At 45.7% G+C, this 26,280-nt stretch overlaps 2 protein-coding genes across 5 annotated transcripts; one reads left to right on the plus strand and one right to left on the minus strand.

Annotated features, from left to right (window-relative positions):
- Positions 1 to 4,006: 4,006 nt before the first annotated feature.
- On the minus strand, positions 4,007 to 19,646 carry SMARCE1 (SWI/SNF related BAF chromatin remodeling complex subunit E1). Of its 4 annotated transcripts, XM_080359564.1 has the most exons (12): positions 19,586 to 19,646; positions 18,691 to 18,741; positions 18,132 to 18,175; positions 15,015 to 15,119; positions 11,869 to 11,949; positions 10,644 to 10,775; positions 8,934 to 9,105; positions 7,308 to 7,480; positions 6,560 to 6,661; positions 5,944 to 6,151; positions 5,345 to 5,571; positions 4,007 to 4,096 (listed from the first exon to the last, which is right to left on the minus strand). In XM_080359564.1, the coding sequence occupies exons 2-11, from the start codon at positions 18,695 to 18,697 to the stop codon at positions 5,360 to 5,362; spliced, it is 1,236 nt and encodes a 411-aa protein (XP_080215690.1). In that variant the 5' UTR covers positions 18,698 to 18,741; positions 19,586 to 19,646; the 3' UTR covers positions 4,007 to 4,096; positions 5,345 to 5,359. The 4 variants fall into 4 exon arrangements, with proteins under 4 accessions (XP_080215690.1, XP_080215689.1, XP_080215691.1 ...); XM_080359563.1 differs by lacking the exon at positions 4,007 to 4,096 and having other exon boundaries at positions 5,324 to 5,571; XM_080359565.1 differs by lacking the exons at positions 4,007 to 4,096; positions 19,586 to 19,646 and adding an exon at positions 19,146 to 19,235 and having other exon boundaries at positions 5,324 to 5,571.
- Positions 19,647 to 22,043: 2,397 nt separating this feature from the next.
- LOC308049747 (keratin, type I cytoskeletal 12-like) lies at positions 22,044 to 25,937 on the plus strand (the record flags this gene model as incomplete). The annotated part of the gene is made up of 8 exons (XM_080359562.1): positions 22,044 to 22,685; positions 23,256 to 23,338; positions 23,554 to 23,710; positions 23,946 to 24,107; positions 24,199 to 24,324; positions 24,545 to 24,762; positions 25,011 to 25,093; positions 25,840 to 25,937. 8 exons carry the CDS (start codon positions 22,044 to 22,046, stop codon positions 25,935 to 25,937), a joined length of 1,569 nt encoding a protein of 522 aa, XP_080215688.1.
- Positions 25,938 to 26,280: the final 343 nt, after the last annotated feature.

Here is a 26,280-nt window from a genome sequence, read left to right on the forward strand (position 1 = left end):
TTCAGGTAGTTCTAGAGAGTGCTGAGCTCAGCTCTGAGCCTCCTCTTCTCCAGACTGAACAAGCCCAGCTCCCTCAGCCTCTCCCCATAGGGCTTGTGTTCAGGTCCCTTCCCCAGTCTTGTTGCTCTTGTATATAGAGGGGCCTGCAATGAACAAACCGACCCCTCCTGCCCTGAATGAACATGGAAGAGCCAGTGGTCACCCCAGAAGAGCAGGTGGGGAAAGGAGAGGAGATAAAAAATACAAAGAGAAGCTCCTGACATGTTATAGGAACCACAGATCATATCTAGAGAGGGTTTTGACACCTCCTGGCGCTTTGTTCCCGCACAGGTGGGCAGACGGCTGGGAAGTTCCCACAGGACACCACACATTAGGGAGAAATGAATTGTTCAGGGACATAAAGAAACAGCGTTTTGGCTCCTGAAAGAATTGAGGGTTCCGGCGTCTGCCGAACGCACCGCAAACGTCCTCCCGTGAGCCCTCGTCGTCGTATTCAGAACATGCAAGACGTAACACCCATCCCTTGTGGTCGTTGAAACAAGGCTGGGTATAGAAGTGGAATAATCCCATCAGTGGTTTTGCCAGGAGCTCATCCAGTCCTGTCTATGACAAACCTGTTGTTCTTCAACCCTGGGCTTAAGAAATGATATATAGTGATTTTTCACTTGTTTGCCATTGTTACTGTCTCTCTTGCTGGTTTGGCTTCTCCCCCACCCCCCCTAGAATGGGCACCAGGATTGAAATGGCTTTTTCTTGCCTTTTTAATAGAATTGAGTGAAAAAGGTAAATTGAAACTACCTGTTTACAGAAACTATAGACTTCTGTAAGTCACCAGTGAAGCCATACGTGATAACTCACAACAAAATAACACACCAGCCCAATAACTGCAAAACCACTTCAAAAAAAAACCCTTGAAGGCCGGGGCGGGGGGGAAAGAAGCATCAAAGTGAAAGAAGGGAACTGAGAACAAAAACAGCGAGACACAGACCCGAGCAGAGCGCATCCCTGCTCAAAGGGCTCTCGATCTCCGCTTGGTTATCACCAAAATCGCACTGGGGAGAGATTTACAAGAATCACCATCACTAATACTGTGTGTACACAGGGGAGGCTGCGGATCCAGGAGTCAAAGCACTCGATTAAGCGTTGAAAACCTCCAGCAAGTGTCGCAGGTTCCTTAGGGCACAAAGTCGCGGCTGCGATGGGTCTGGGGTGGGACTGGGGCTTGCGGGGGGAATGGGAGGGAATTACGGCTCCGTGTGTCTGATGTGATTAAACACAGCGCAATTAAACACTCCGCAAAACTGCGGTTTATATCTGGGAGAGCTTAAAGCTGGAGGCAGAGCACCCACAGCTGCGTTTCTGTCTGGGTTGGAGTCAGTGAGGACAGACAGACAGACAGCACAGTCGAGGGGCCAATTCAGAGCCAGCGCGGTTCCTGGCAGCGCTGGGTTGTTGAATGACAATCTCTCCAATGTCTCAACAGGGTTTGAGGGACTCCTGGTGGCAGCGCCGGCGCCAGCTCACGCGCCTCCGCGAGCGCAGACCCGCGCCCCTTCTCATCCCGAAGCCGCCGCGAGGGGGGTTTTGCTCAATATTCCAGCAATCGGGAGTGCTGGGAACGCTTGTGGGAGGGTGGAAGGAGGGGGAGCAACGACAGTTTTAGTGGCGCTGTGTCAGCACAAGGTCTGTAGCTCGATGGCCAATCTGGAGGCATCGTCAAGTGGCTTTTGATAAACTGAGACAAAAAAACCCCAAATAGGTTTAAAACCAAAAGGCAAAGCCGCCTAGGAAGACACCGCACTCATCACCACGTCCCCTCTGAGCCTCCCCCCCCCAGCTTTCCTGCCACCCAAACGTGTGTGTCCAGGGGTCCCTCCCTGGGCTCCGGACCCGCTCCCCTGACCCCCAAATCAGCGCAGGCTCCCTCCCTCTGCTCTGCTGGGCGTCAGCACAACACGACGCTCTGAACCTGTTCAGGTTCTCCAAAAGCTTTTATTTTATTGTTAAGTTTAAGCTGCCGCACAAACACACAATGTAGGGGCAGCAGACCCGTCCCATCCTTGGCTTAGTCCCCTCAAAGGGTATCGAGGAGCATAAAGTTCCTAAGAGGCAAAGAGCAGCGGTTTCACTGGGAGTGAAGCACTTTGCCGGTTGAATTACTCATGAACAATCTCACAAGGTGCCCAGTTTATATTTTAACACCTTCAGGCCTGCTCCATGTACCTGTTACTGTATTTCAGTTTTGTAGGTCAGGGGTGATAAAATCTGTTAATTATATTAATGCGAAAAAATATCCAAAAAAGCTTTAAGAGCAGTTTTTTAACCCAGGCTTCTTCATAACTCCTACTATTTTTGTGGTGAGATAAAAGCATATTTTTGAGAACCACCCCATAGAGAAGGGAACCTTTGCCTGCTTGATTTTTACCTAAAGAACAACCCAAGCGGCGCTGGAGATGTCAGAGCTCACAGAGCATGAGTCAGACTCTCAAAAAAAGCCTCTTTTTCTCTCAAAGGGAAAAACAAACCAAAGAAAACAACTCCCTTACCGCAATGCCATGATTTGGATTCGCCTCTTCATTTCCTCGTTGATCCTTTGTGTGTGTGAAGGACCCACTGGCTCTGACACCCCAGTGTCCCCACAACCAGGGGACACTCAGCACAGCCAGGGGAAGATGGAACCCCAAGAACTTGCACCCACCTTCCAGACAAAGCCCCCAGCAGACACAGAGCTGGCTCCTGCTGGAGCTGGTGAGCTCTATCTGCTCCACCTTCCTGTGGGAGGTTTCCTGTCGTGCTCAGGATGTCCAGGTGGGCATGTGGCTCCAATTAACAGCTCCATCAGAGCCTGGTAGATCATCAGCTGGAGGCCTCACCAGGCTGAGATCACACAGAGTGAGGTTCTGGGGGGGTCCATTGGGGATCCCTGATGCTCGTGCCCCCCGTGGGCACCACAGGGGTGGGTCAGGGGCTCACATGTTGCCCACTGGGCTTTTCGGGAGGTTCTCACGTGCTTGGAGAAGCTGTTTCACCCTTGGAGATCACACCTACCCACACGGGTACACACCCCGCGCTGCAACACACCCCGGCTTTGCCAATAATTACTGTTATTTACATATAAATCGAGAATATGGAGCAGATGAAAAGCACAAACGGCCGTTAAAACCCCCGGCCATTGCACAGATAAAGCTGTTGCACAGATAAAAGCTGTTGCACAGATAAAGCTGTTGCACAGATAGAAGCTGTTGCACAGATAAAGCTGTTGCACAAGCACTGCAGCAGCCAAGGTTTGGCTTCTCCTGTTGCACCCGAGTGCAAGAGCCTGTACTCTAGGTGAAGAAAACTCAGCGCTGGTTATTAAATAAAGCCCTTGTGGGGAGGGTTTCAGGAGAAATGGGAATTCAGGTCTCTCTATGAAGGGCTGTGCGAGTTTTTTCTCCAGTTTTGAAGCTCTGAAAGTGTTAATTATTGGCAAAGCCACCTCGTTCCTGCAACAAGTGTCTAAGTGTCTGCTCCCCGGGTTCTCTTTTACCCCGATCTCTAACCGAAGGAACTTGCACATCTCAATTTTCACGTTGTATTTCAACCAGCATCTGTTGGTTTTGGTGATGCGCGTTTCCTCAGAGCGAGTTCGCAGAACAACCAACCCTCCTTTTTAATTACGAGCTTTTTGGCGCACTTAATTACGAGCTGTAAAACCAAAGTGGGTCACTAGGTGACTCCCCCCCTTGTAAGCGCCTCAAGATGCGTTTTTCTGAAACCAATTATTTTAATTGCTGGAAGCAGAAGCTCCTAAAGCGCAATTGAAGTACAACTGCAAGTGCTTGAGCAACTTGCCCGCTCTTCAAGAAACTGGAATTTAGAATCTGAATTGAATTTTTAGGCGGGTTTCACTGCTTCAAATGCTTCAAACTCACATGAAGCAGCAGCCATGGTTTCCATTTCCCCCTAAGAGTATTCGGGTCATGTCCAGCTTCTCCAAAACTCACATTAGCATCAGAGCTCCTACTTTTCCTTCAAAGATGAGGAGAATACATGTTTTATCCTTCTCTGCGCTTGGGAAAGCTGATGAAAGCTCTGAATCGCATCCCGGCGGTACCTTAAAAGACAAGAACCAGACCACTGTCAGCTTACAAAACCAAAATGTGTTGGGTTTTATTAGTTTTAGACCATTTTTAAAAAAAAAAAGACCAAAAGGATTTAAAAAACGTTACCATCCGATATAGCCACTGTTCCCTAAAAACATCCTGGTTCATTGAAGCACCTGCATCATGTGTTCTCCTAGAGCTGTGAAGTCATGGGACGGCTTGTATCTCTTGTTGTAACTCAATGTGTTTTACTCCAGGAGGGCAAAATGGGGCATTTTCGGTACATCTGTAGAGCTCCCAGGGGTTTGAAAGGTCATGGGGAGCAAAACTGCTCTTTTTTACCATTTGTGCCTTATTTGTGACTGTTCAGAGCACACGTACGTGTGTGAACGCTCCCCTGCTCTGTATTTGCCATTTCTCTGGCTGAGGTTGTACCGGGATGCCTTGGCAGCAAATTAATTAGTTAATTGGTAAAGAACAGCAAAGAGTTGGTGAGAAGAATCCCACAGCACAGAAATAAGCCCTCAGATAAATCATTTAGTTCCAACCTACGCTCAGCCCTTTGGAAACGGAGCTCCTGCAACACTGCACATGGAACATGAACTTAACAGCTGCTCTATAAGAGAAAAAGATGACGCCAAACCAGCCCAAAGCTGTGGCTTTCAGCCCCATTTTGGAGCGGTTATCTTTAAACACCAAGAACTGGGCATCTGCAGGGGCCGTGTGGGAAGAGCTGGCGCAGCAGGGACAGCACAAAGGCTCCCAGGGTTTGGTTTGGGTTGCTCAGGGTTGGCCCCAGGACACCTCGGTGACACCCCGGCCTCTCTACAAAGCGAGTGCTCTTATATTAACTCCATTTCCTCAGCCTCATGTCACTCCCTGGTAGCAGATGTCACGTTCTGCAGAGCTGGGACAGAGGGGACACACGTCTGTCCCTCACCAGCCACAAAGGAACAAGGACCTTTGGGGAAGACGCTGTCACTGCAGCCACGGAACCAGAGGAAAGGGAAAAGGCACAATTTCTGATATAAAACCCCAAACCGATGCTTTTCTAGAGAAGGAATCCCAAGCAATACGATCTCTACATCTTGTTTTTCCTGTCTGGTGTCAGATCCTTTTCCCCTACAGACCCTTTGCTGACACCTGACAAGTTATTAAACCCAATATCCTTTGGAGACGAGTGATACAGTCGAGGGAGATACAAAAACCGCGTAGCACATTTGAAATCAAACCGGTACTTCATTAAAAAAGAGACACACGAAACGAGTCAGTATTTATTCTTTCTTCTCGCCGTCCTCCGTGCCGGGGTCTGCGGGCGGCTCCTCCACGGTCGCGCTGTTGCTCTCGGAGCCGGTGTTGCTGTCGCTGGTTCCCTCCTCGGCGGTGCTGTCCCCCCCTTCCTGGCCGCTCTCCTTGTCATCGGGGGTGGATGTTCCTTCTTCGCCGTTCTGCTGGGTTTCTGTGCTCTCTTCTGGGTGCGGCTCTTCTGCAAGAGATTTCTCAGTGTCATTGACATTTATTTAGGTTGTGCGATTACAAATTCAGAAGAAAAAGACGCACAGCAGCACGGGAAGATGTGTTGTTCTATCATCCTTGCCAGACGCAAACCCGTCATCCCTCCCAGTTGCAAGGTGAGTGATGTTTAGGAAACATATTTTTCCCCATGAGCAGATCACATACGAAGCATCACACGGGGCTTTGTGATATCTTTTCCATTTACCGCAAAGACCTGATGGAGTTCACGATTCTGAACGTTGTTCTTAAGCCTTTCTTCCTACTAACAGCAAAAAAGGGGCATCCCACTGAGTGCGGCCACCACAGAGATGCGGCAGCACCGACCCCGGTGTTCGACACTCACCCGTCTCCACGGGCGCGCTCTCCTCCTCCTTCTTCTCCTCCGCCTTGCTGGCCGCCTGCTCCTCCTCGGCCGCCGCGTTCTGGCTGCGCTCGGCCTGCTCCGCCGCTTCTTTCTCCCTCTCCTCCTGCCTCTTGCGAGCCTGCTCCTCGGCTTGGGCGATTTCAGCCACGATCTTTTCCATGTCCACTTCCACCTTCAAACTGCATAACTAGCAATTCAAAACAACGGGAAAGCTTTTACTGCTCAGTTAGGGAGATACAAGCACATTAAAGAAAAAAAAAGGGGTAAAGAAGCAACCTAAATGTTGTAACACGAAGCAGGACAGAGCAGTGTCGTCTCTGCCATCCTGGAGCTGGTCTCGAGTGAGCTCAACCAGTCCAGCCTGAGGCACTTTTGGAACCGCACGGGCTGAACGTCACCACTAAAGGTCACTGAAGGAGCGTGAAATAGCACAAACGCTCCGTGGTTTAGGACACTGCATGCTAGGACAATGCATCGTCAGGCACGTAATTACGATTAACGGAGCGCAGAACCAAACGGAAGCGGTTAAAGCGCTTGTACAAACGGGAAACTGGTGGATTCCGCGCAGTAAATGGAGGAAACGTGGGAGTTTTACCCTTTTAAGCTCGTTGTTAAAGGATTCTGTGCTTTCCAAGAACTTCCTCTTCTTCTCCTGGTGACGCTCCTCGATTTGCAGCAGCTCCGCTTCCAGTTTACGCTGGAAATGAATCAAATGGCAAGAACATTACTATGGAGTCATGGGAAGAAGCGGACAAGGTTTACAGCTACACACAAAAATACTTTGACCGATACTGAAAAATATACCCATATAGTATATAAACACCCTTATGCTTCCCTTGCTCTAGTACCCAAGAGCTCAGAGGCTCATCCTGCAAAGTATGAACAATAAATGAGTGTCTGCAGTAGGTCAGGATTGCACAGGCATGTTACAAACGGTCTGTGCTTGAAGTGAGTCTTCCAGCATAAAATAGGCATTTTGTTTCATATGATACACCCCATAGGTACATATACACACACATTAATTAATGCAGGAAGATAACAATTCAAAGGAAAGACGGGGATACCACCCCCTCCCTCAAATCTTCTTCTGTTAATTAAAAAACCCCACAAATGTTGAGCTCGTGACCTCATGAGTTTAACACGATTCTCAATTTAAAAAAAACAGCACAAAAGGCGAAGTCTCACGTCTTGCAACTTCCAAGAAAACCCAGAGCTGAGCTACTGGAGCGCACAGAACGTTGACACCCAACAAGAACAGTCATGTAGGTGATCAAACGATCCGAGACCTGGTGCGCAGCCCAACCCCGTTACAGTTTAGCTGCCCTCGTAGCGTTTATCTTTACCTGATGAACCATTAAAGACTGAACCTGGCGTTTCAGAACTTGCATTCTGGCCGTAGTGACGACGGAGCGGACGTCGGGCACCACGCTCTCACTCAGGATCTCGCTGATGAGACGGTGGTTCCTCTGGAAACGAGCTGTGGCCGTGTGCTTCATGGAAAATCCATCGTCGTAGTCTGGAACAAGAGTCCAGAGCACAACCGCTTTAATACCACAAAATGACCAATGACACTGTTACCACTAATGAAAAATAACATAAAAACCCTAAGGCCCGTTGCTGTCACGTTGCAAAGTTCATACGGACAAATATAGAACCAGGAAATCGGAAATAAAAGACAAGTTCCCCTGGCACAGCTCTGACATGGGGACAGACACATCTGTGTCACTCTGGTCTGTCCCGGAAGGGAACAACGCAGCTCAGGGCCCAGAGCAGCTGGTTCTGCCCGAGCTCACTCGACCCAGGAGGACTTTGCAGTCCCAAAACGCCAGTTAATGGAACATTACACCTATTTACACACATGTTGCAGTTACCTCGCACTGTTTGGCGTGAGCTTTATCTCAAGGGTGTGCTGTACAAGGGGGAATTAAAAAAAAAGGGTGTAACTCCAAACATTTTCCACCCTCAGGTTTCAACAGGTATTTGGTTGTGAATTTAAAAGCAGACATGAGTTTTCCCACTGGGTGGGGAGCGTTTCCTCGCACTCCAATAAACTGGCAGAATTTTCTCAACACCAAGGTTAACTTATTCTCTAAAGAATCTCAAATGACAGTTGTTGAACGTATTTGAAGTTCAGGTGCCCTTAATTGCACCAGAACTCTGCCTGTCAGAATTATGCGCTTCTAGTAATAAACCACAAGATTCTATTCAAGCTGGATTAAATCGGGCATCTAAGCCTTTTGTAACGCATGTGTTCTAGCCATTATGGTGCTGTTTGCACACTGATTTGCTCTGAACCCATTACTTCACACATAATTAAGGGCTGGAATAACTTTTGCCACCGGCTTATCACCTTAGCTTGTGGAAACAAGGCAAAGTCAGCTGTTTGCCGTACAAAATAACACGTGATCTGGATGGACTGGAAAAATGGGCTGATTCCAATGGGGTGAAGCTCAATAAGGCCAAGTGGCGGCACTCTGGCCACAATAACCCCCTGCAGCGCTCCAGGCTGGGCAGAGTGGCTGGAGAGCAGCCAGGCAGAAAGGGACCTGGGGGACTAATGGACAGGAAACTCAACATGAGCCAACAGTGTGCCCAGGTGGCCAAGGAGGCCAATGGTGTCCTGTCCTGTATCCAAAATAGCGTGGTCAGCAGGACAAGGGCAGTGATCCTTCCCCTGTGCTCTGCATTGGGGAGGCCACACTTGGAGTATTGAGTTCCATTCTGGTGCCGTGATCTAGTAAACAGACTGGAGTTGGACCAAGGGTTGGACTTGATGATCTCTGAGGTCTTTTCCAACCCAGTCCATTCTGTGATCATGAAAAATCGGTATTAAAGGCACCAAACCAGAAAGGAAATCACATTAAAACGTTGTGCAAGTTGCACGCTGGTATTTTCCACGTCCGGCTGCTGTTTCTCTATCGTGTTGGTCCTGTAACGAGACCGTCTCACGCAAATCCCTCTGTGCTTACCGTCGGGATCTTCGGCCGGCTGGATGCTCATGTAGGGCTCGCCCTTCTCCATGCGCGACTGTCTCTGCCGGCTTTCTTCTTCCAAGGCGGCCTCGGCGCGACTTTTGGCGTTGATGTAGGCGAGGTACGCGGGAGAGTTATGGTAGGCCTTCATGGACTCGTTGTACTCGATCTGAAACATGACCAACACGGTTTGATTGCACCACTGGACCATTTCGGACTCCACAAAACCGCAGGCGGTGTAACTCCGAGTGCAGTTACACAGCCAACGCTCTTGGGAATCATCGGGCTGATACACAAATATTCCCTCAGGGTTTCTTTTTACGAATGAGAACTTCTCCCAGAGTCACTCATGTTTTACAACCACTAGCTGGGCTTTGAGGTACATTTCAGCTGTAATACCTCAAAAGTCTTACAATAGCTTTGGTTTTTGAGATTTAAAAACCAAACACCTCAGAACGAGGCAGTTATCAAACTAACTTTGATAATTTATTAAAACGAGTTAACTTCAAATATTCTCTATAATCCTCTGGAGTTCTAACTAGATCTTTGCTTCTGATTTCTTCTCGTTCCTTAGTCCAGTGTGTCATGAACCAGTTTTCAAAATAACTTATGCTTTTTCCGTTCTCTGCTGCGTCCCCCACTGGGCTGACCCAGAATGCTGCAGCCAGACCAGCGTTTCCTCTGGTACGGCGACCGCATCACTATTTTCACCTTCTTTGAAGTATTTTCCCCTTCGAATCGCTTGCTTTAATCTCGCTTTTAAAACCTGCCAACTCTAGATTTTGTATAGTGATTTAAGATACTTCCAGTGAAAAATAAGGTATTATCTACAATATTGTCAAAAGTATCTAAACAGCTTGTTTGCTTTATGATCAGAACTGGGATCCTTCCACCTAGACACTGTAAAATATCAACAGGATGGCCCCTGCCCCAAGGAGCTTACAATCTAAACAGCGTTACCAAGTTAAATAGAATTCCTTGATTATTTTTGGTTTTTCCCAACTAAGAGCGTCCAGCTTTGCAGAACTTCTCTATTGCCTTGGAATAAAACCAGCTTAGACGTGAGCAGGTTGTACTGAGCCTCGGGTGCCTGCCGGGTTTAAGCACAACACAGCAGCCGGACAACTCTCCGCTTGTACCTTAAAATCACAATAAGTGTCTTGTAAAGGTCCTCAGCACTTACCAACCGAGACACACGGGGGAGCCGTCATCTTGTCACGAAGGTCAATAAAACCCAAACAAACCCACAAGAAAACCCTAAAAGCGGTAGTTTTGCTATTAAGAAACAAAACACTATATGCCATAGCGTGGAGTTACACCAGATTACACCATGAAAACCAAACCCTACGTGACTGGAAGTCTCTTACGAACACGTTCATGACAACAGCAGTAGTTGCAGAGCACCAGTTTTGAAAGAGGATTTTGGGTGTTGAGACAATCTTTTCAATACTGATGTTGTACAATCAAATCCATTCATTAAACAGTTAAAATCGACACTCAATTAATAAATACTTCATTTTGAATTAGGTCTAAAAACTGACCAGTCACAGTTGATGTACAGTTATTTAGGACATACTTCCATTTAAGTTACATACAGGCTCTCGTCAATGCCTCATACACCACTGCATGGGTAAGATGAATTTTTCTTCTCAGACCAGTTCCTAGAAGAATCAGCTGTAATAAACATCCCAGATTTCTTCCATTTACCTTTTCAGCTTCATATTCATTCAAATACTCTTGCTTCTCTTCATCAGTGAGATCTCGCCACATTCCTCCAATAATCTTGCCAATTTCCCATAACTTCAAATCAGGATTGGACGCCTTCACTTGGTCCCAGACCTTAACAGAAACAGCTGGAGCTTTACTAATGATATCTAAATACTTCCAAATTAAACATTTTATATTGTCATCTCAGAGTTCTTTCTGGAATCACCATGAAAAACAGGATTAAGTTAGGAATGAGCCTGGCTAAACTATCTGGATTATTTTCTGGGGCAGGAAGTCAGCAGGAAGCCATCTACTGAAACGGCTTTGGTTTCATGAGAATATTGCCTTTAACCCTCATAATTCTCTTCTTAAATGCACATCGCTGCATCTCGGGGAAAAAAAAAATGGCTACTGAGTACACACATCCAGCAGTAGATTACGATAAAGAGCACTGAGCTTTTCAGATCAGAATGGAACATTGCAAAATACTTTTCAGTCTTGCTGATCAATTTGAGTTCCAACAAGTTCTGACTCCACCAAAAAAAGTTCCTAACTTTATAGGGAAAAAAAAAAACACCAAAGGAGAGAGCTGCCAGTGTTATTTCTTGCTGCGCCACTTGACTTGATGGTTTTTTGCCTAAGACAGACAGGCTGGTAAAGATACTGTACCAGAAGTGGAAGAATCTCCTTCTGGCTCCCCCGCTTCAGACAGGCTGACATGCCCTCCCCATGCCCCATCAGATTCCAGACTCCACAAGAGTCTCCTACTTTCTGTCAACCAGTTCACAGAATAGCGAAGCAAACGTTGCCACAGGCTAGGGTGGTGAAGAACATGCAAAGTCCACTCATCGCTACTCTTCAGTCCAGCTACAGCACTGTACCAAGCCCAGTATACCGCAAGGAATACTTCCTTTATATTAAAAAGTTGTGGCAGTAAGTCACAGGCACTTCTGAATGTGGCAGGGTGGATCCTTGTCAGCAGAGACAGCGGTAGGAATTATCATTTTAGAGAAAACTTTTCCCCCCAGAAATTGGCAACTGTCTGAACAGACTACCGCTGCCTTTATTCTGCAGGGCAATGCATCTGTACTTTACAGTTCCCTTAAAGAATGTGCAGGCTGTTAGAAGTAAAAGTTTAGAAGCTGAAACTAAGATAATAGCAATTAATTGTTAGCACATAGGAACACTAGCTTTTGTTATTACTTGTTTGACACTGTATACCCACCTTCCGGCTGTACCTCATGTAGGGCATCAGGGGCTTGTCTGGGGGTTTGGGGGGCTTTGGAATGGTAATACCAGAGGAAGCCTATAAAAGAACCGAATAAATCCAGTTGTTAATATGATCACTAGACAGTTTTAACACACACGACTTTTGGAAAACACTCAGTCTTGTGCCATTAACACAAACCAACCACACACACCCCAAGAGAAGCAAGCAACATCACCCCAAATTACCCAAGCTGTGAACAGGCACTAACTACAGCTGGTCCTCGCAGTATTATTTTTCCAATTAAAAGTTTGTCCTTTTATCTGCAAGTTCACAGAGCAGTAACTAGAGAAATCTTCAAAAGGGCTCCATATTCTTAAAACTGAAATACCCAGCTTAGAAATCGACAGGGAAACTCCAATTACAGCATCTTGTTTTCTCCCGTCTGATGAGCAATTCATTTTACCTGTTTTGACAAATTTAATGCGGCTACTCTACAGGTGAAAAAGGAGAAAGTTTAAGATCATAAGGTTAGAGACGTATTTTCACTTTCAAATCATTTTAGCAAGATACTTGTCTGCAAAATTTGGAGCCAATTAAACTACTAATTGTAAAAAGAAAACGACCCTATGCAACTGATCTGCCAAAGTGGGCATTATTGGTACCCAAGCTGCACTTAATTGTACCAATTAGCCTATAATATCCTTCTGTGCCCTGATATTGCACGTTGCTCACACTGAACAAGAGGACACTGAGCACCAACTGTTGCTGATGGGAAGTTGCTGCATCCCCTCAGTCTACAAAACACCCATCAGGGTTTTGTCCCAAAACCCTGCGGTGACGTTACAGTCCCCGTAAACTGCAGGTTCCGAAAACCTCCGCTCTTCAAGCACTTACACATGTGAGCAGCTCCGTTAGATTAATCTGGAGTATTGTCACATAAAGCAGGTCCAAGATTTGTCAAGACTGGGGCCATAGATAAACAAATACTTTGATTTGACCAAGAAGACTCATGTTCAATATTCAGCTTTCAAATTTTTCCTCGATACTTTTTGTTTTGCTGAATTTATGGAGCTCCATGAAACAATGCATACAGAATTGTGTATATGTACATGAGGCATATGCATTACCAAAATGTATACAGATATACACATACAGATGGATTTGAAAACATTAACGGAAGTTGTTTAATGCTTTTAAATTAAGAGGAATTTAAAGACACCATACATATATTGATATATGCATGGCAGAGAAGGCTGTGTATGCTTATGACATACAGAAACAATGAAAGTTCTCAGACAAAAATCTAACTTGTATAAGGAAAAAAGTATACGTTCTGTCAAGTTCCAGCTTGTCTAGGGAAGGTCTTTTCTAGAAGCATTTTAACAAACCAGATGAACTTCTTTCAAATAACTGTGTATTTGTTCCTTGTGAAATCCTGATATCTTGATCTTGTGCCCAGTAGAAACAGTCCCTGGACACTAACCAACTATCTTGGGCCCCTTTACCTTCAAGCAGCCTTGCCCATGGCATTTCCCCCAGCAATTGCCTGAAAAGGCCAAAGTTTGCCTTGCTGAAATCCAGGGTTGCAATTCTGCTTGCTATCCCGCTCCTGCCACAGGAGATCCTGAACTCCACCATCTCATGGTCGCTGCAACCAAGGCAGCCCTCACCCTTTACCGCTTCAACCAGACCCTCCTTGTTGGTGAGGATGAGGTCCAGCAGTGCACCTCTCCTAGTCGGCTCCTCCATCCTTTGCATCACAAAGTTCTAGTCAAGGCACTGGAGGAGCCTCCTGGACTGTGGCTGCCGGCCGAGCAGTCCTGCCAACAACCATCAGGGAAGTTCAAATCCCCCACCACAGCCAGGGCCTGTGACTGTGAGGCTGCTCCCAGCTGCCTGTAGGGGCCTCATCAACTTCCTCACCCCAATCTGGTGGCCTATAATAGACACCCACAATAGTACCAACCTTGCCAGCCTGCCCCTTAACTCTCACCCATAGACTCTCAGCTCGCTCCTCATCCGTGCCTGGACAATACTCAATACATTGTAGTTGCTCTCACATAAAGAGCAGCTCCACCACCTCGCCTGGCTGGCCTGTCTTTCCTGAAAAGGACACAGCCATCCATGGCCACATTCCAGCCATGTGTGCTGTCCCACCATGTCTCCGGAATTGCCACTAGGTCATCATCTCCTCCTTTCGCCCCTGTGAGATAAACCTTTCCCACGTATCACTGTTTGGACTGGTGTCTTGTAAAACCAGCCGTTATCAAAGAACCCAAAGCCCTGCCTGTAGCACCGGTCCTGGAGCCAATTGTTTACAGACTGAATTTTTCTATTCCCTCTACTCATGTTCCAAACTAGTCATATGTTTTACATGAAAAACCCTGAAGCTATGAGAATTAAAGCAACTTAAAAAAAATATCAGGGATTTACTCTATTTGTGTTGTGCTAATTATGAACATGATACACTCCCAGTCTGGTTTTGTTTCCTAACTGCATCCAGTGCTCAGGACTTGATCTTGGCAAGATGCTGCCCCCTCCCTCATCACTTGACTTTACCTCATTTTAAGTACTCCATGAAAAACGAATGTAACATCCATTTTCCACACGCTGACAGAGTACAAAAGATCTGAAAGGATTCTGTTTTATTATCATCACACTTCTGTTGAAAGAAAACGTGGGACTTTGCAGTTATTACCAGACTAAGACTGGAAAGCAAAATAAAGGCTTGCATCTCTTGCATGGCTCAATAGGATGATGCAACTACCACCAACGATCTCCAGTTTGCAAAATATCCGTCCTTATTTTTGTGCCAATAACCCTCAATCAAATGAGCAGTTCCCTCCCTCCAAGAATTTGTACCCACGCTATAGAACTTTGCCCTAAACATGCGGCGGCCACTGAAGACCACGAACTGTCTTTGTGGAGTTCTGCATCGTACACAATTACCACATTTTCTTTTCTCTGCGGAGTAGAAATCAATTTTCCTGCAAAAGGTTTCAGAGTGAAAGGGAAGGGGGGAAGAGGTGAGGAATAAGAATCAGGGTTTTTTCTTTTGATAAAGAAGTGGCAGCAGCCGAGACTCAGAAGAACCTGACTCTAAAGCCATTTTTGGTCAATTCCTGTTGTTTGCCGGATGATGTAATAGTTGATTCTCCTACCGTGACCCGGCTGTTGGTGCCCGGGTTCCCTCCCAGCCTGTAGTTGTTGTAGGCCAGATGGCTGTATGGATTGTATCCCACAAACCCTGGGGTGCTGGGCATTTGCTGATGGAAACAAATGAGACAAAAACACGAATGAGAAATGAGCTCAAACGAGGAAAACACAGAAATGAAAATGAACTGCAATATGGCATGCAAAAGCAACCAGAATTTAAACAAGCAAATGAGGTGTAGCAGTTGATATCTTCTCAACACACAAAACTTACTCCAGTATAAACCTATTAAAGAACAGGATTTATAAGCAAACGTGTCACTACAAATTTGTCTGAAGTCGGTGATTTGATTTCTTTTAAGTGTGTAACTCATTTCACCAAGCATTCTATAGATCCAGCTCATAGCCAATGAAGTTTTCCAACATAAGCCGCCAAGTAATTCAGAAAGACTCTTACACCCAAAGGGTTGAACGTACAAGGCAACACAAAACATGGTAATTGGGCAGAAATTCCCAGTATCAACATTTCCTACACCAATGAAAATCCCCATCTGCTCGTTTTCTCATCCTTCTGCCTTTCCAACAAATATTACACTATCAATAAATAGGAAAAGAAAAAGTTCTCTCAAAGCACTATGTACCACCAGCAACATCTGAAGACTTGCCCCGTTGTTTGCAAAATGTCATTATTTGGGGGAAGTGGGATTAGAAAGCTGGGAGAGCAGACAGTTCATAGACATCTCCTGTTGTGAGGCTGCAGACTGAGTTGAGGAACCTCTGCAATCCAACCTACAGGTGAGAAACTACAGACTAGTCTGAACAGATCACGGAATCCAAGACAATTTCAGAAGTTAAGCAACACCTTCATTCATTCCTGACAGTAGATCAGTTCGTTCTAACCTCAGTAACATAAAGAACGTAATTTCTTTACAATCCCTTCTTACCCATCATCCACACACAATCAAGTAGCAGAGGGTTTCACTGTATTCCCTTCCTCACATAAATTTCTCTTGTCTTTTCCCATTATCTGCCACTTCCTATGCCAATTGTGTTGGGAAAAAGAAAAAAGTATCAACTATTTAACAGCAATTGTGATCAAGTCCTGACTGTGGCTGTCCCATAACTCCATGAGGATTCCCGATATCCCATAGCATTTCTAGGTATCTAAGTGTCACCTGCAGTGTCCCACTCTTTAGCAGCACCTTGGCCCTAATAAGAAACATGCATTGCAATGGTCTTTCAAAGTGATGCACTGACTGGACCCATTCTAGATCACAGTCACAAAAATTCCACAGCTACATTCAGGATTCCAAGAACAAAAGCACAACAATTAGAAATACTGAGCAAAAATAACCTGTAAAATTAATCTACATTAATTTGTGAAGTTTTCAAGTACAGGTAGACATGCTGTAGTTAGTTTATTTCTAAACATACAGAGTAAAATTATCCTTTAACAGTCAGCCTTCAAACACATCTTTTATTGCCAATCTTTTTAACCTCAGTCATGACAGCAGTCAACGTTTACTCAACGTGTAGCCTGTGATCATGACGTACGTACACATTCACTATTTAATAAGATGCCATTTTACTGAAGTTTTCTGTATCACCATAGCAACAGGTTTTGACTGTGCTGAACTACACCTCTTCAATAAAATCAGATAACAAGTGTAATCTCTGTCTGCTCAATTCTTTATTTCTGCAAGGAAGGATTTAAATGTTACCAGAAACTACCTTGCATTACACGGAGAGTTTTTACTCCAGCTATCACACCAAAGTGGTGAGAACTACTGGTGTTTTGTTGACCGTAGTAACTGGAACGAGCTGTGGAAGAACAAGCAGGTTATTTGTCTGGTTTTATCACTTGCATTAACAGAGCACAGACCATCACCTCAAGGACTGTATAGAACATAAGTCATCCAGAAGATGCTTGAAAGATGCGTAACGCATGTCACTAGTTCCAGTTTCAAAATGTGTTTCATGCGTCCTTCTGCAGGCTTCTATAACTTGACTAAAGGATGTACCACACGATATAAACCATTTAACCACATCTGTATCCGAAGGGACCAAACGTGGACAGCGCTCGATGCAGGAATCCCGTTGTCAGCGATGCCACCGCGTTCTTTCTAACGCTGGCACAAATCTATTAAGTTGTGAGCAAAATGAAAACTCTGAACAAACTATGCAAATAAAGTTTTATTTATGTAACTTTATAAGAGCAGAACTTCTATTTATACGTTAGGTACTTTTCAAGCTGCTTTAAATGTAAAGTGTGGCACACTAAATTTGAAGGATTGCAGCTCATCTAAACCTCATCCTGTGGTTTTTATTCCAGACGGATGAAAAAAATTCACTGTAGCATCTTCGCTCATCTTTCTGTACAAAAGATTTGTATTTTCTTGTGTGATTATATTACTCCTAAAATGTAAGATAATTAGGAATGCAAACACTATGGAATAGGTGCATTTGCTTCCAAATGCTTTCCTGCCCACACACAGTGGTGTTTCAGCACCTCTTTCACTCGCAAGGATGCACCTGGACATTGATTCAAAGCTGCTGTTCGCGTTTTCCTTGGTGTCACTCCAAACCATTTTACTAAAAAGTACAATATTTCTCATGCCATAGACTCCAAACTACTACTGATTTCAAGAAATCCGAATCCGACTGGCATCATGAGTGTTTTATTACCCTGATCCAATAGAAGAGAATTGCCGCGGATTCCTGCATTCCTCTGAAAACCGGCTGTGTACAACAGAAATGCACAAAAGAACCACACTGTCTGCCCACGATCTGGGCACGAGTGGGAAGTTTTAGAATTAAATAGATCAGTTTGTTCTTAAATAATCCAGTGTAATGTTGCAACCCATCATGAATATCATTTTAGACCAACTGCTTACAGAAAATTACAGATCTGCAGAGTCTAGCAACTTTATTCAGCTTCTCTTTTACAGACCGCTTAAAAAAAAGAAGGAATTAATTTAAACAATGCATATCATATTAATAACGAAAAACGACTAGTTTGTGTTTCCAATACAGGAAGGAGATGCAACTCCGTAATTATTGCTCTGGTAAGTTATTAAAGGCTGTATTACCAGCGCTGTGTTAATGAGAAAAATCACTATACTTACAGTTGCAGGAGCTGGGGTAGGAGGTGGGGCATAAGATGGCCTTTCTGTTAAGATATAAATGTAAGCAATTTTGTTTTTGAAAATTGGAACAAGTTCTTTACAAGGCATCTGCTGTGGCGTTTTTAAGCAATTTACTAAAACAAGACAAATCCTACTCTCAAAGACTTTGTGTTTTGCCACTGAGGAGTGTAAAGCAAAGGACACAAGAGAAAGAAAAGAAAGAAATGAAGGCCACGCTACTGCTGTATTTCTAGCCTTTTATTTAGGCGTAAGACTGAAGAATATGAAAAGGGTTTATATGCATATCAATTAAAAAGAGGGTAAGCTAAAATGTAGTGAGCGGGATTTAGAAGAATATGTGATATTTGGATTTCCTACGAGAACTACATGCCAGAAATCAGCCACAGCAGGATTTAAGGCCAAAGAGTTTGGTCAGAAACAGCTACACTTCGTATCATTCCTTTTTGTGCAAGGAATAATACGAATATCTCACAAACAGGTTCTGCTGAACCGGATCTTTAATTAACCAAATTAAAGGAAGAAAAATCTGAAAACTTACTTGACATTTTGACAGGCAAATTTTCAGCCACCTGACATTATATTTGTACTTCTGAAAGACAAAAGAATACCACGCTATTAAGTATTACGCCTTGGCTTCCCCAAATCTTTGAAACTTCAATTATTATATTTACCATTAATTATTCAAAAGTTTGCCAATTTTGAAATAAAGACAAGAGTTTCTCAAAACAGAAGTGTTATCTCTTTGAAAAATGAATGTACTTTCCAAGTAATCTGGCCTTAAATAGCTGTGAAATAACACTCGGGTTTAGTACCTTCGTATTAAACTATATGTATTTTTTGCCTTAAGAAATAAAAAGAACACACCCCAAGATTTTACCCTGTTTTAGAAAACTGGTATGAATGCATGAATGACCAAATTAAATAGTGTCTTGAATCACTGAACCCAACAGCAGCACCATCACAGGCCATGGGACGCGAATAAACGTTTTTAACCTTTTAGCAACGAGCCCATCGGTGTGTATGGAAAAAAGCGCTACCACAAAGAGATGCTTTATCTACTTTTCTCTTCAAATAACTCCACGGAAGTTTCCACAGAAGCCGAAACTCCTTTTGAAACGCCCGGTAATAACGCGCTGAGCTCCGGACTCGCACGAATCCTCCTCAGGACGGGAGTTCAGGGGGAGCCGGGACGGGACGGCGGCCTCGCGGCTCCCGCCGCGTCTCCCTGAGGTAAACGATCCCCGCAATGGGGCCCTGGGCCTGGCCGAGCTCCGGGACCGGCCGCGGAGGCCGCGGCCCCCTCAGCTCCCGCGGCCGCTAACGGGGAAAGCGCCAAGGCCCCCGCACCCCCCCCCCCAGCTCGGCTGCTCCCCGGGCCGCGGCTGGGCCAGGCCGGTCGGGCGGCCCGAGCGAGCGCTCCCGCCCCGACTCACCCGCTCCGGCCGCGTTCCCTTTGTTCCTCACCAGGCCGGGCTGGCAGCGAGGGACGGCGCCTGCGCGCTCCGCACTTTCGACACACCGTCCCCAACCTCCTCCAGCCTCCCGGCGGCGGGCCCGGCATTCAAGGTGGAGGGAGATCCCCTACCCTCCTCGACTCGGAGCCCCCGCCGGGCCGATGGCTTTTCCGCGCCCCTCTGGGAGAGCGGGGGCTGGAAGAGTTTGTGGCGAATCTGCGGAACGCAAAGGGTAAAGACCCGGGCGCTACGTGCGAGGCGCGGCCCCGCCCCGTCGGTACCGGGGAGGCGGCCCCGCCCCGCCCGGGGTGGGGGGTTCGCGGCCCTCCCCACGCATGGCGCGGGTGGGGTCGTCCCCGCTTGACACCCGCAGTTTCCATCACCGGGGTCGGTGCTGTCGTCCCGCCCGCCTTCGGCTCCTGGCGCGTTTGGCGCCGTTTGGCGCCTTTTTCTCCTCGGAGGCGCTTTTGTCCCGGACGCGGGACAAATTCTGACCCATTTCTGGATCAGTTTCTGGATGCTCAACAGCCTTGGCTTTGCCTGGTGTAAACAGAAAACACAGAGTCCCAGGGAACAGAAAGCAGGCTGTAAGCAATGAGTATTGCAATGCAAAGAAAAAGGAAGGTTTTAAGTTGCATGTCAAGTTCTTACTTGCTTAAATACATAAGCTCTTCCTATTAATGCTTATACTGCCCTAAAATATAATATCTTATGCTTGTTTGATGGTTTCCTCTTGTTTTTATTATGTGACTGTGCTCATACAATCAATGAGAAGCACTGTCATTATTTTGGTTTTAGAAGCACATAAAACCAGTATAATTAAGAGAATTTAAGAAGACAGTGGACAACAAAACTTTCTCATCCCAGTGCAGGTCAGCTGGAAAACAGCCAGCTGAGAAAAATCAAAGCAGAACACAGGATCCTTTTACATGTGCCAGCGGACAGAGCCAAGAACGAGGGAGCCTTTTGCATACAAGGAGACTTTAAAGTGGTCTAATACTTTGACTCTTAAAAAGATGAGCGTCTTGTAAAAGTTCACTGCCTTTTTTTCTCGTTTTACTGATGCACATTCTCATTTGGAGCCTAAAAATGCATTCTACTTAGTGAATTTTTAGTTTTTACTGACACAATGGTAAGTGTAGAGTCTTGTATCTGGGCAGGAGCAACCCCAAGTTCCAGTCTAAGTTGGGGAATGACCTATTAGAGAGCAGCGTAGGGGAAAGGGACCTGGGGGTCCTGGGGACAGCAGGGTGACCATGAGCCAGCACTGGGCCCTTGTGGCCAGGAAGCCAATGGGACCTGGGGTGGGTTAGAAGGGGGTGGTCAGTAGGTCAGAGAGGTTCTCCTGCCCCTCTGCTCTGCCCTGGGGAGACCACACCTGGAATCTTGTGTCCAGCTGTGGCCCCTCAGTTCCAGCAGGACAGGGAACTGCTGCAGAGAGTCCAGCGCAGCCACCAAGATGCTGCAGGGAGTGGAGCATCTCCCGTGTGAGGAAAGGCTGAGGGAGCTGGGGCTCTGGAGCTGGACAAGAGGACACTGAGGGGGGACTCATTCCTGGGGATCAATATGGAAAGGGTGAGTGTCAGGAGGATGGAGCCAGGCTCTGCTGGTGACAACCAGGGACAGGACAAGGGGCAATGGGTGCAAACTGGAACACAAAAGGTTCCACTTAAATATGAGAAGCAACTTGTTCCCGGTGAGGGTGTCAGAGCCTGGCCCAGGCTGCCCAGGGGGTTGTGGAGTCTCCTTCTGTGCAGACATTCCAACCCGCCTGGACACCTTCCTGTGTAACCTCATCTGGGTGTTCCTGCTCCATGGGGGGATTGCACTGGGTGAGCTTTCCAGGTCCCTTCCAACCCCTGACACTCTGGGGTTCTGTGATATACCTCTTCATACTCTTTTGTTGATCGCTTTTCTTATTTCTTATTCCACATAGAGAGAGCACTAATCCAGTAGAGTTTCACACCAGAAAATTATTATGAATAGAAACACATTTCTGACACGCACAGCGGGAAGTACGACATGAAAGGCATCATTCCACTGAGTTAAGAATCCTTCTGTAATAATAGCCCCAAACCAAGAAAGCAATGAATATGTACTGACAAAAAAAATTATTTAGAAGGGATTTAAATGCGAAAAGAAATTTTTGCGCTCCATTGCACGTGGCAAAACCTTATCGTGATGTCTCAGCTCTACTCCACCCATTTCCCCTCACTCAGCAAACACCTGGAGGGCACCAGATTTCCGCTCCCGTTGGCACAGATCATTTAGTTCGGTCAGGACACATTGAAGTGACTTCCTACCAAACAAGAGGGAGAGGAAGAATTAAAGACCTTCCTAGGAGGAGGGGACTAATCCTGAAACACCCGTCGCGTTCCCTATATAAGGGTTGGACTGTTGTCGATCTGCCTGGCTCGGTGTTGGGTACTTGAGCACCATGGCCCTTTCCGTGCGCACAAGCGGTGGATCGCGGCAATTCTCTTCTCGGAGCGGGCTTGGCGGGGGATCGCTGCGGATGTCCAGTTCTGGCGGAGGAGGCTTTGGTGGCAGCGGGCTTGGGTTTGGTGGCGGATCTGGCGGAGGTTTTGGTGCCGTTTCCCTGCTCGGTTCAGGCTCTGGCTTCAGTGGAGGGCTCGGGAGTAGCTCAGGTGGAGGCTTTGGGAGCAGCTTAAGCAGCGGCTTTGGTGGAGGCTTTGGCGGTGGTTTAGGCGGTGGCTATGGAAGTGGCTTAGGCAGTGGCTTTGGTGGAGGTTTAGGAAGCGGTTTTGGCAGCAGCTCAGGCTCTGGTTTTGGAGGTGGCTTTGGCAGTGGCTCAGGAGCTGGTTTTGGAGGTGGTTTTGGCACTGTCGGTGCTGGAGATGGCGGCCTTCTTTCTGGCTCAAAGAAAGAGACAATGCAGAACCTCAACGACCGTCTGGCCGCTTATCTGGACAAGGTGCGGTCTCTGGAGGATTCCAACACCGAGCTGGAGCGCAAAATCCGCGAGTGGTATGAGAAAAACGGCCCTGGCACTTCTATCCCTGGATCTGGGAACGACTACAGCAAATATTACCCTATAATTGAAGATCTTCGAAACAAGGTAGCAAAGCAATGTACTTAATGTATCTTTATGTTTGTAATTCGCCTCATAATATTTTGGATAAAAATAACAAATTTCTTTCAGAAACCAGGAGCAAATTGATTTTACAGGACTAACGCTTGTAATAATCCTCTGCCACATTGCACTGGTATGATGTGTTGAATTTTTCCTGTATATCAACAGTGGTTCTGTAGCTGTATTATACAACGCTGTATGACTTGTTCTAATTTGAATAAAGGAGAAGGCAGTGATGGAATCCAGCTCTATAAACTCTCATAGACTTTCTTATATCTCAAACTCAGTTCCTGAAATAGGCAGACTACTAGGCGAGGTCTAGAGAGCTATAGACTACCTAGGCATAGAATGAGAACTGGGATCCCACCAGTAAGTGAAGCATTTGCAGAAGCCGAAAATCTGCCCTACATATTTTCATAGTTCAATATACAAGAGTCTAACGAATCATATTTAATATTATAATCATATGTAGGGTTACAGATATATAAATAGCTATATTGAGCTGCAACGCCATTTGGCCGTATAATAATTCCCTGAACATCGTTTGCGTTCCAGATCATTAACGCAACTATCGACAACGCAAGAATCATTCTGCAGATCGATAACGCCAGACTGGCTGCTGACGATTTCAGACTGAAGTGAGTATATCTTAGTATTATATCACTGATATTTTAAGGAAAAAAATACTTTCCTTTCACAAATCTCTTTCATTATAGAATGCTTTAACATAATTATTAGTATTACAATTGTGTGTATTGAGATTTCATAGTAACAGCTATACAAGCACACTATAATGGTTTGCATTTGCCCTCGTTAAGCGGGTAAAAGTCCTATTCAATGGCTTTCTTTGCAGATATGAGAATGAAGTGGCTCTTCGGCAGAGCGTGGAGGCCGACATCAACGGCCTGCGCAGGGTTCTGGATGAGCTGACCTTGACGAGAGCTGATCTGGAGATGCAGATCGAAAGCCTGAATGAAGAACTGGCCTATCTCAAGAAGAATCACGAAGAGGTTACTCAAATTATTCCCGTATTTATGCCAGTGGCAGTTCCTTGGTTTCATTATTTGCTTTCTTTGCTCGTCTTTTCTGAGTTTACTAAATGAAAGAGTGAAAGAACCACGCACACAATCTATGGATTCTTGTTGATACAGAGCGTATATCGCATATATTTCTTGACATATGTTTTTGGTAGAGCTATTTTGCCTTTTATTAAGAGAACCTTTCCTATATTTTCAATCTCTCCAGGAGCTTCAGGGCATCCAAAGCAGCACATTTGGTGAAGTCAGCGTTGAAATGGATGCTGCCCCAGGAACGGACCTGACCAAGCTTCTGAATGACATGAGGGGCCAGTACGAGGTCATTGCCGAGCAAAATCGTAAGGAGGCTGAAGCGTGGTTCAACGAAAAGGTACCAACAGCAACCGCAGCGAAATGTGTGTAAAAATGAGTTAAATATTCGGAATAGTAAAACTGCACTCTGTTCTTCCTTGTCGTTTCAGAGCGGGGAGCTGAAAAGGGAAATCTCCACCAACACTGAGCAGCTTCAATCGGGAAAGAGTGAGATCACGGATTTAAAGCGGACTCTTCAGAGCCTGGAAATTGAACTCCAGTCTCAGCTTGCCATGGTGTGTTCCAAGGAAGCTGCTCACTAGTCCTTTTCCAACTTCAAGTGTTGTTAGATCTTATACTACCCTACAGGATTTCAGATTTGCATTTCCTATTAAATTCCTGTATTAAGTTCCAAAATAGCAGTGATATATATGCTTGGATTGCAAGTGGCATGTTATAAAGTAGATGAGCTTTTCTACTGGCGTGTTTATGCAACATAATACCCTTCTTACACAGAAAAAATCCCTGGAGGACACTTTGGCAGAGACAGAAGGAGGTTACTGCGCTCAGCTCTCACAAATCCAGCTGCAAATCGGGAACCTGGAGGCCCAGCTGGTTCAGGTCAGGGCTGACATGGAGCGCCAGAACGCGGAGTACCAACAGCTCCTAGACATCAAGACTCGTCTGGAAATGGAGATCGAAACCTACCGTCGCCTGCTGGATGGCGAGTTTGTGTAAGCAGCTCGTTTACAGAAAATCCCTCCTTCGTTTTATTGTTTTGTAGCAATACCCTTTCCAGAAAAAAAGGGGTTGAAACAAGTGGGATGCTCACCAAAAGGCAGTAAGGCACCTATGATGCTGCAATAATCCAGACCTGCTCTACCTGAGGAGAATGAAGCATTCTGCTCAGTATTTAGAATATTGCGATTTCTCCTGATCCTGACAAACATTCTGCAAAATTGTCTGTGTGATTCACTTCCAGGAGTGCAGGACAGGGAGTTACACTTGAAAGCTCATCCTTGTCAGGGTCCAAATCACAAACACAATCACTGGATTCTTCTCAGGGTAAGTACAACCCAATTGAATAAAATGTTGTTTCTAAAGTCACTCTTATAAATACAATAATACATGCTATTCTGTTTAACTACATCATAGAGTTCATCATAAAAGAAGCCAGTTTGAAAGGAAAAAATCTTTGACACAGTGTCCCACAGCATCCTCACAGCTGAACTGAGGGAGTGCGGTCTGGATGAGCGGGGAGTGAGGTGACTGCGAACTGGCTGAAGGGAAGAAGCCAGAGAGTCGTGGTCAATGGGGCAGAGTCCAGTTGAGGCCTGGATCAGTGCAGTGCCTCAGGGGCAGTGCTGGGGCCGGTATTATTCAATATATTCATCAATGATTTGGACGAGGGAATAGAGTGACTGTCAGCAAGTTTGCTGGTGACACCAAGCTGGGAGGAGTGGTGACACTGGAAGCTGTGCTGCCATCAGAGACCTGGACAGGCTGGAGAGCTGGGCAGGGAAAAATGTAATTGAATATAGCAAGGGCAAGTGTAGAGTCTTGAATCTGGTAGTGGAGGCTGTGGAGTCTCCTTCTCTGCAGATATTCAAACCCGCCTGGACACCTTCCTGTGTAACCTCATCTGGGTGTTCCTGCTCCATGGGGGGATTGCACTGGATGAGCTTTCCAGGTCCCTTCAACCCCTGACATTCTGGGATTCTGTTAAAAGGATGTAACTGACCACGTGCTGCTCTCTTTTATAATTTTTAAAACTTTGATAAACATTTTTTTGTTCCATTTATGATGTTTAGATCCCAGCAAAACTAGGAAGATCAAGACAATTGTCGAAGAAGTGGTAGATGGAAAAGTTGTTGCATCCCACGTTAAGGAAGTCGAAGAGAAGATATAAAGGCACAATCTGATACTGCAAAGGATCCATTCACTCCATATTTCTTTCAAAGCCAAATGGATGAGTAATTTTGTCCTTTTGTACGAAGTGATAGAAATAGGTTGGCTTTTTACTAAGATTCTTTTACATGAAACAAAGCCTGCATTTTCATTCTTAGCAGGCATGCAATGTATTTTCTGCTTCAATCTACTACTATGACTTGTATTATTTTCATGATGTTCCTTATCATCAATTCTTTGTTCAATAACTAGAAATATGGTGCACACATTAGGCATTTAATTACATATGCTTTTTTGTAATTTTTAGTAATTAATAGATAAAATAATTTTGCTATTCTAACATC

This window comes from Nesoenas mayeri, assembly GCF_963082525.1.
Source record: "Nesoenas mayeri genome assembly, chromosome: 26".
Classification (NCBI taxonomy): domain Eukaryota; kingdom Metazoa; phylum Chordata; class Aves; order Columbiformes; family Columbidae; genus Nesoenas; species Nesoenas mayeri.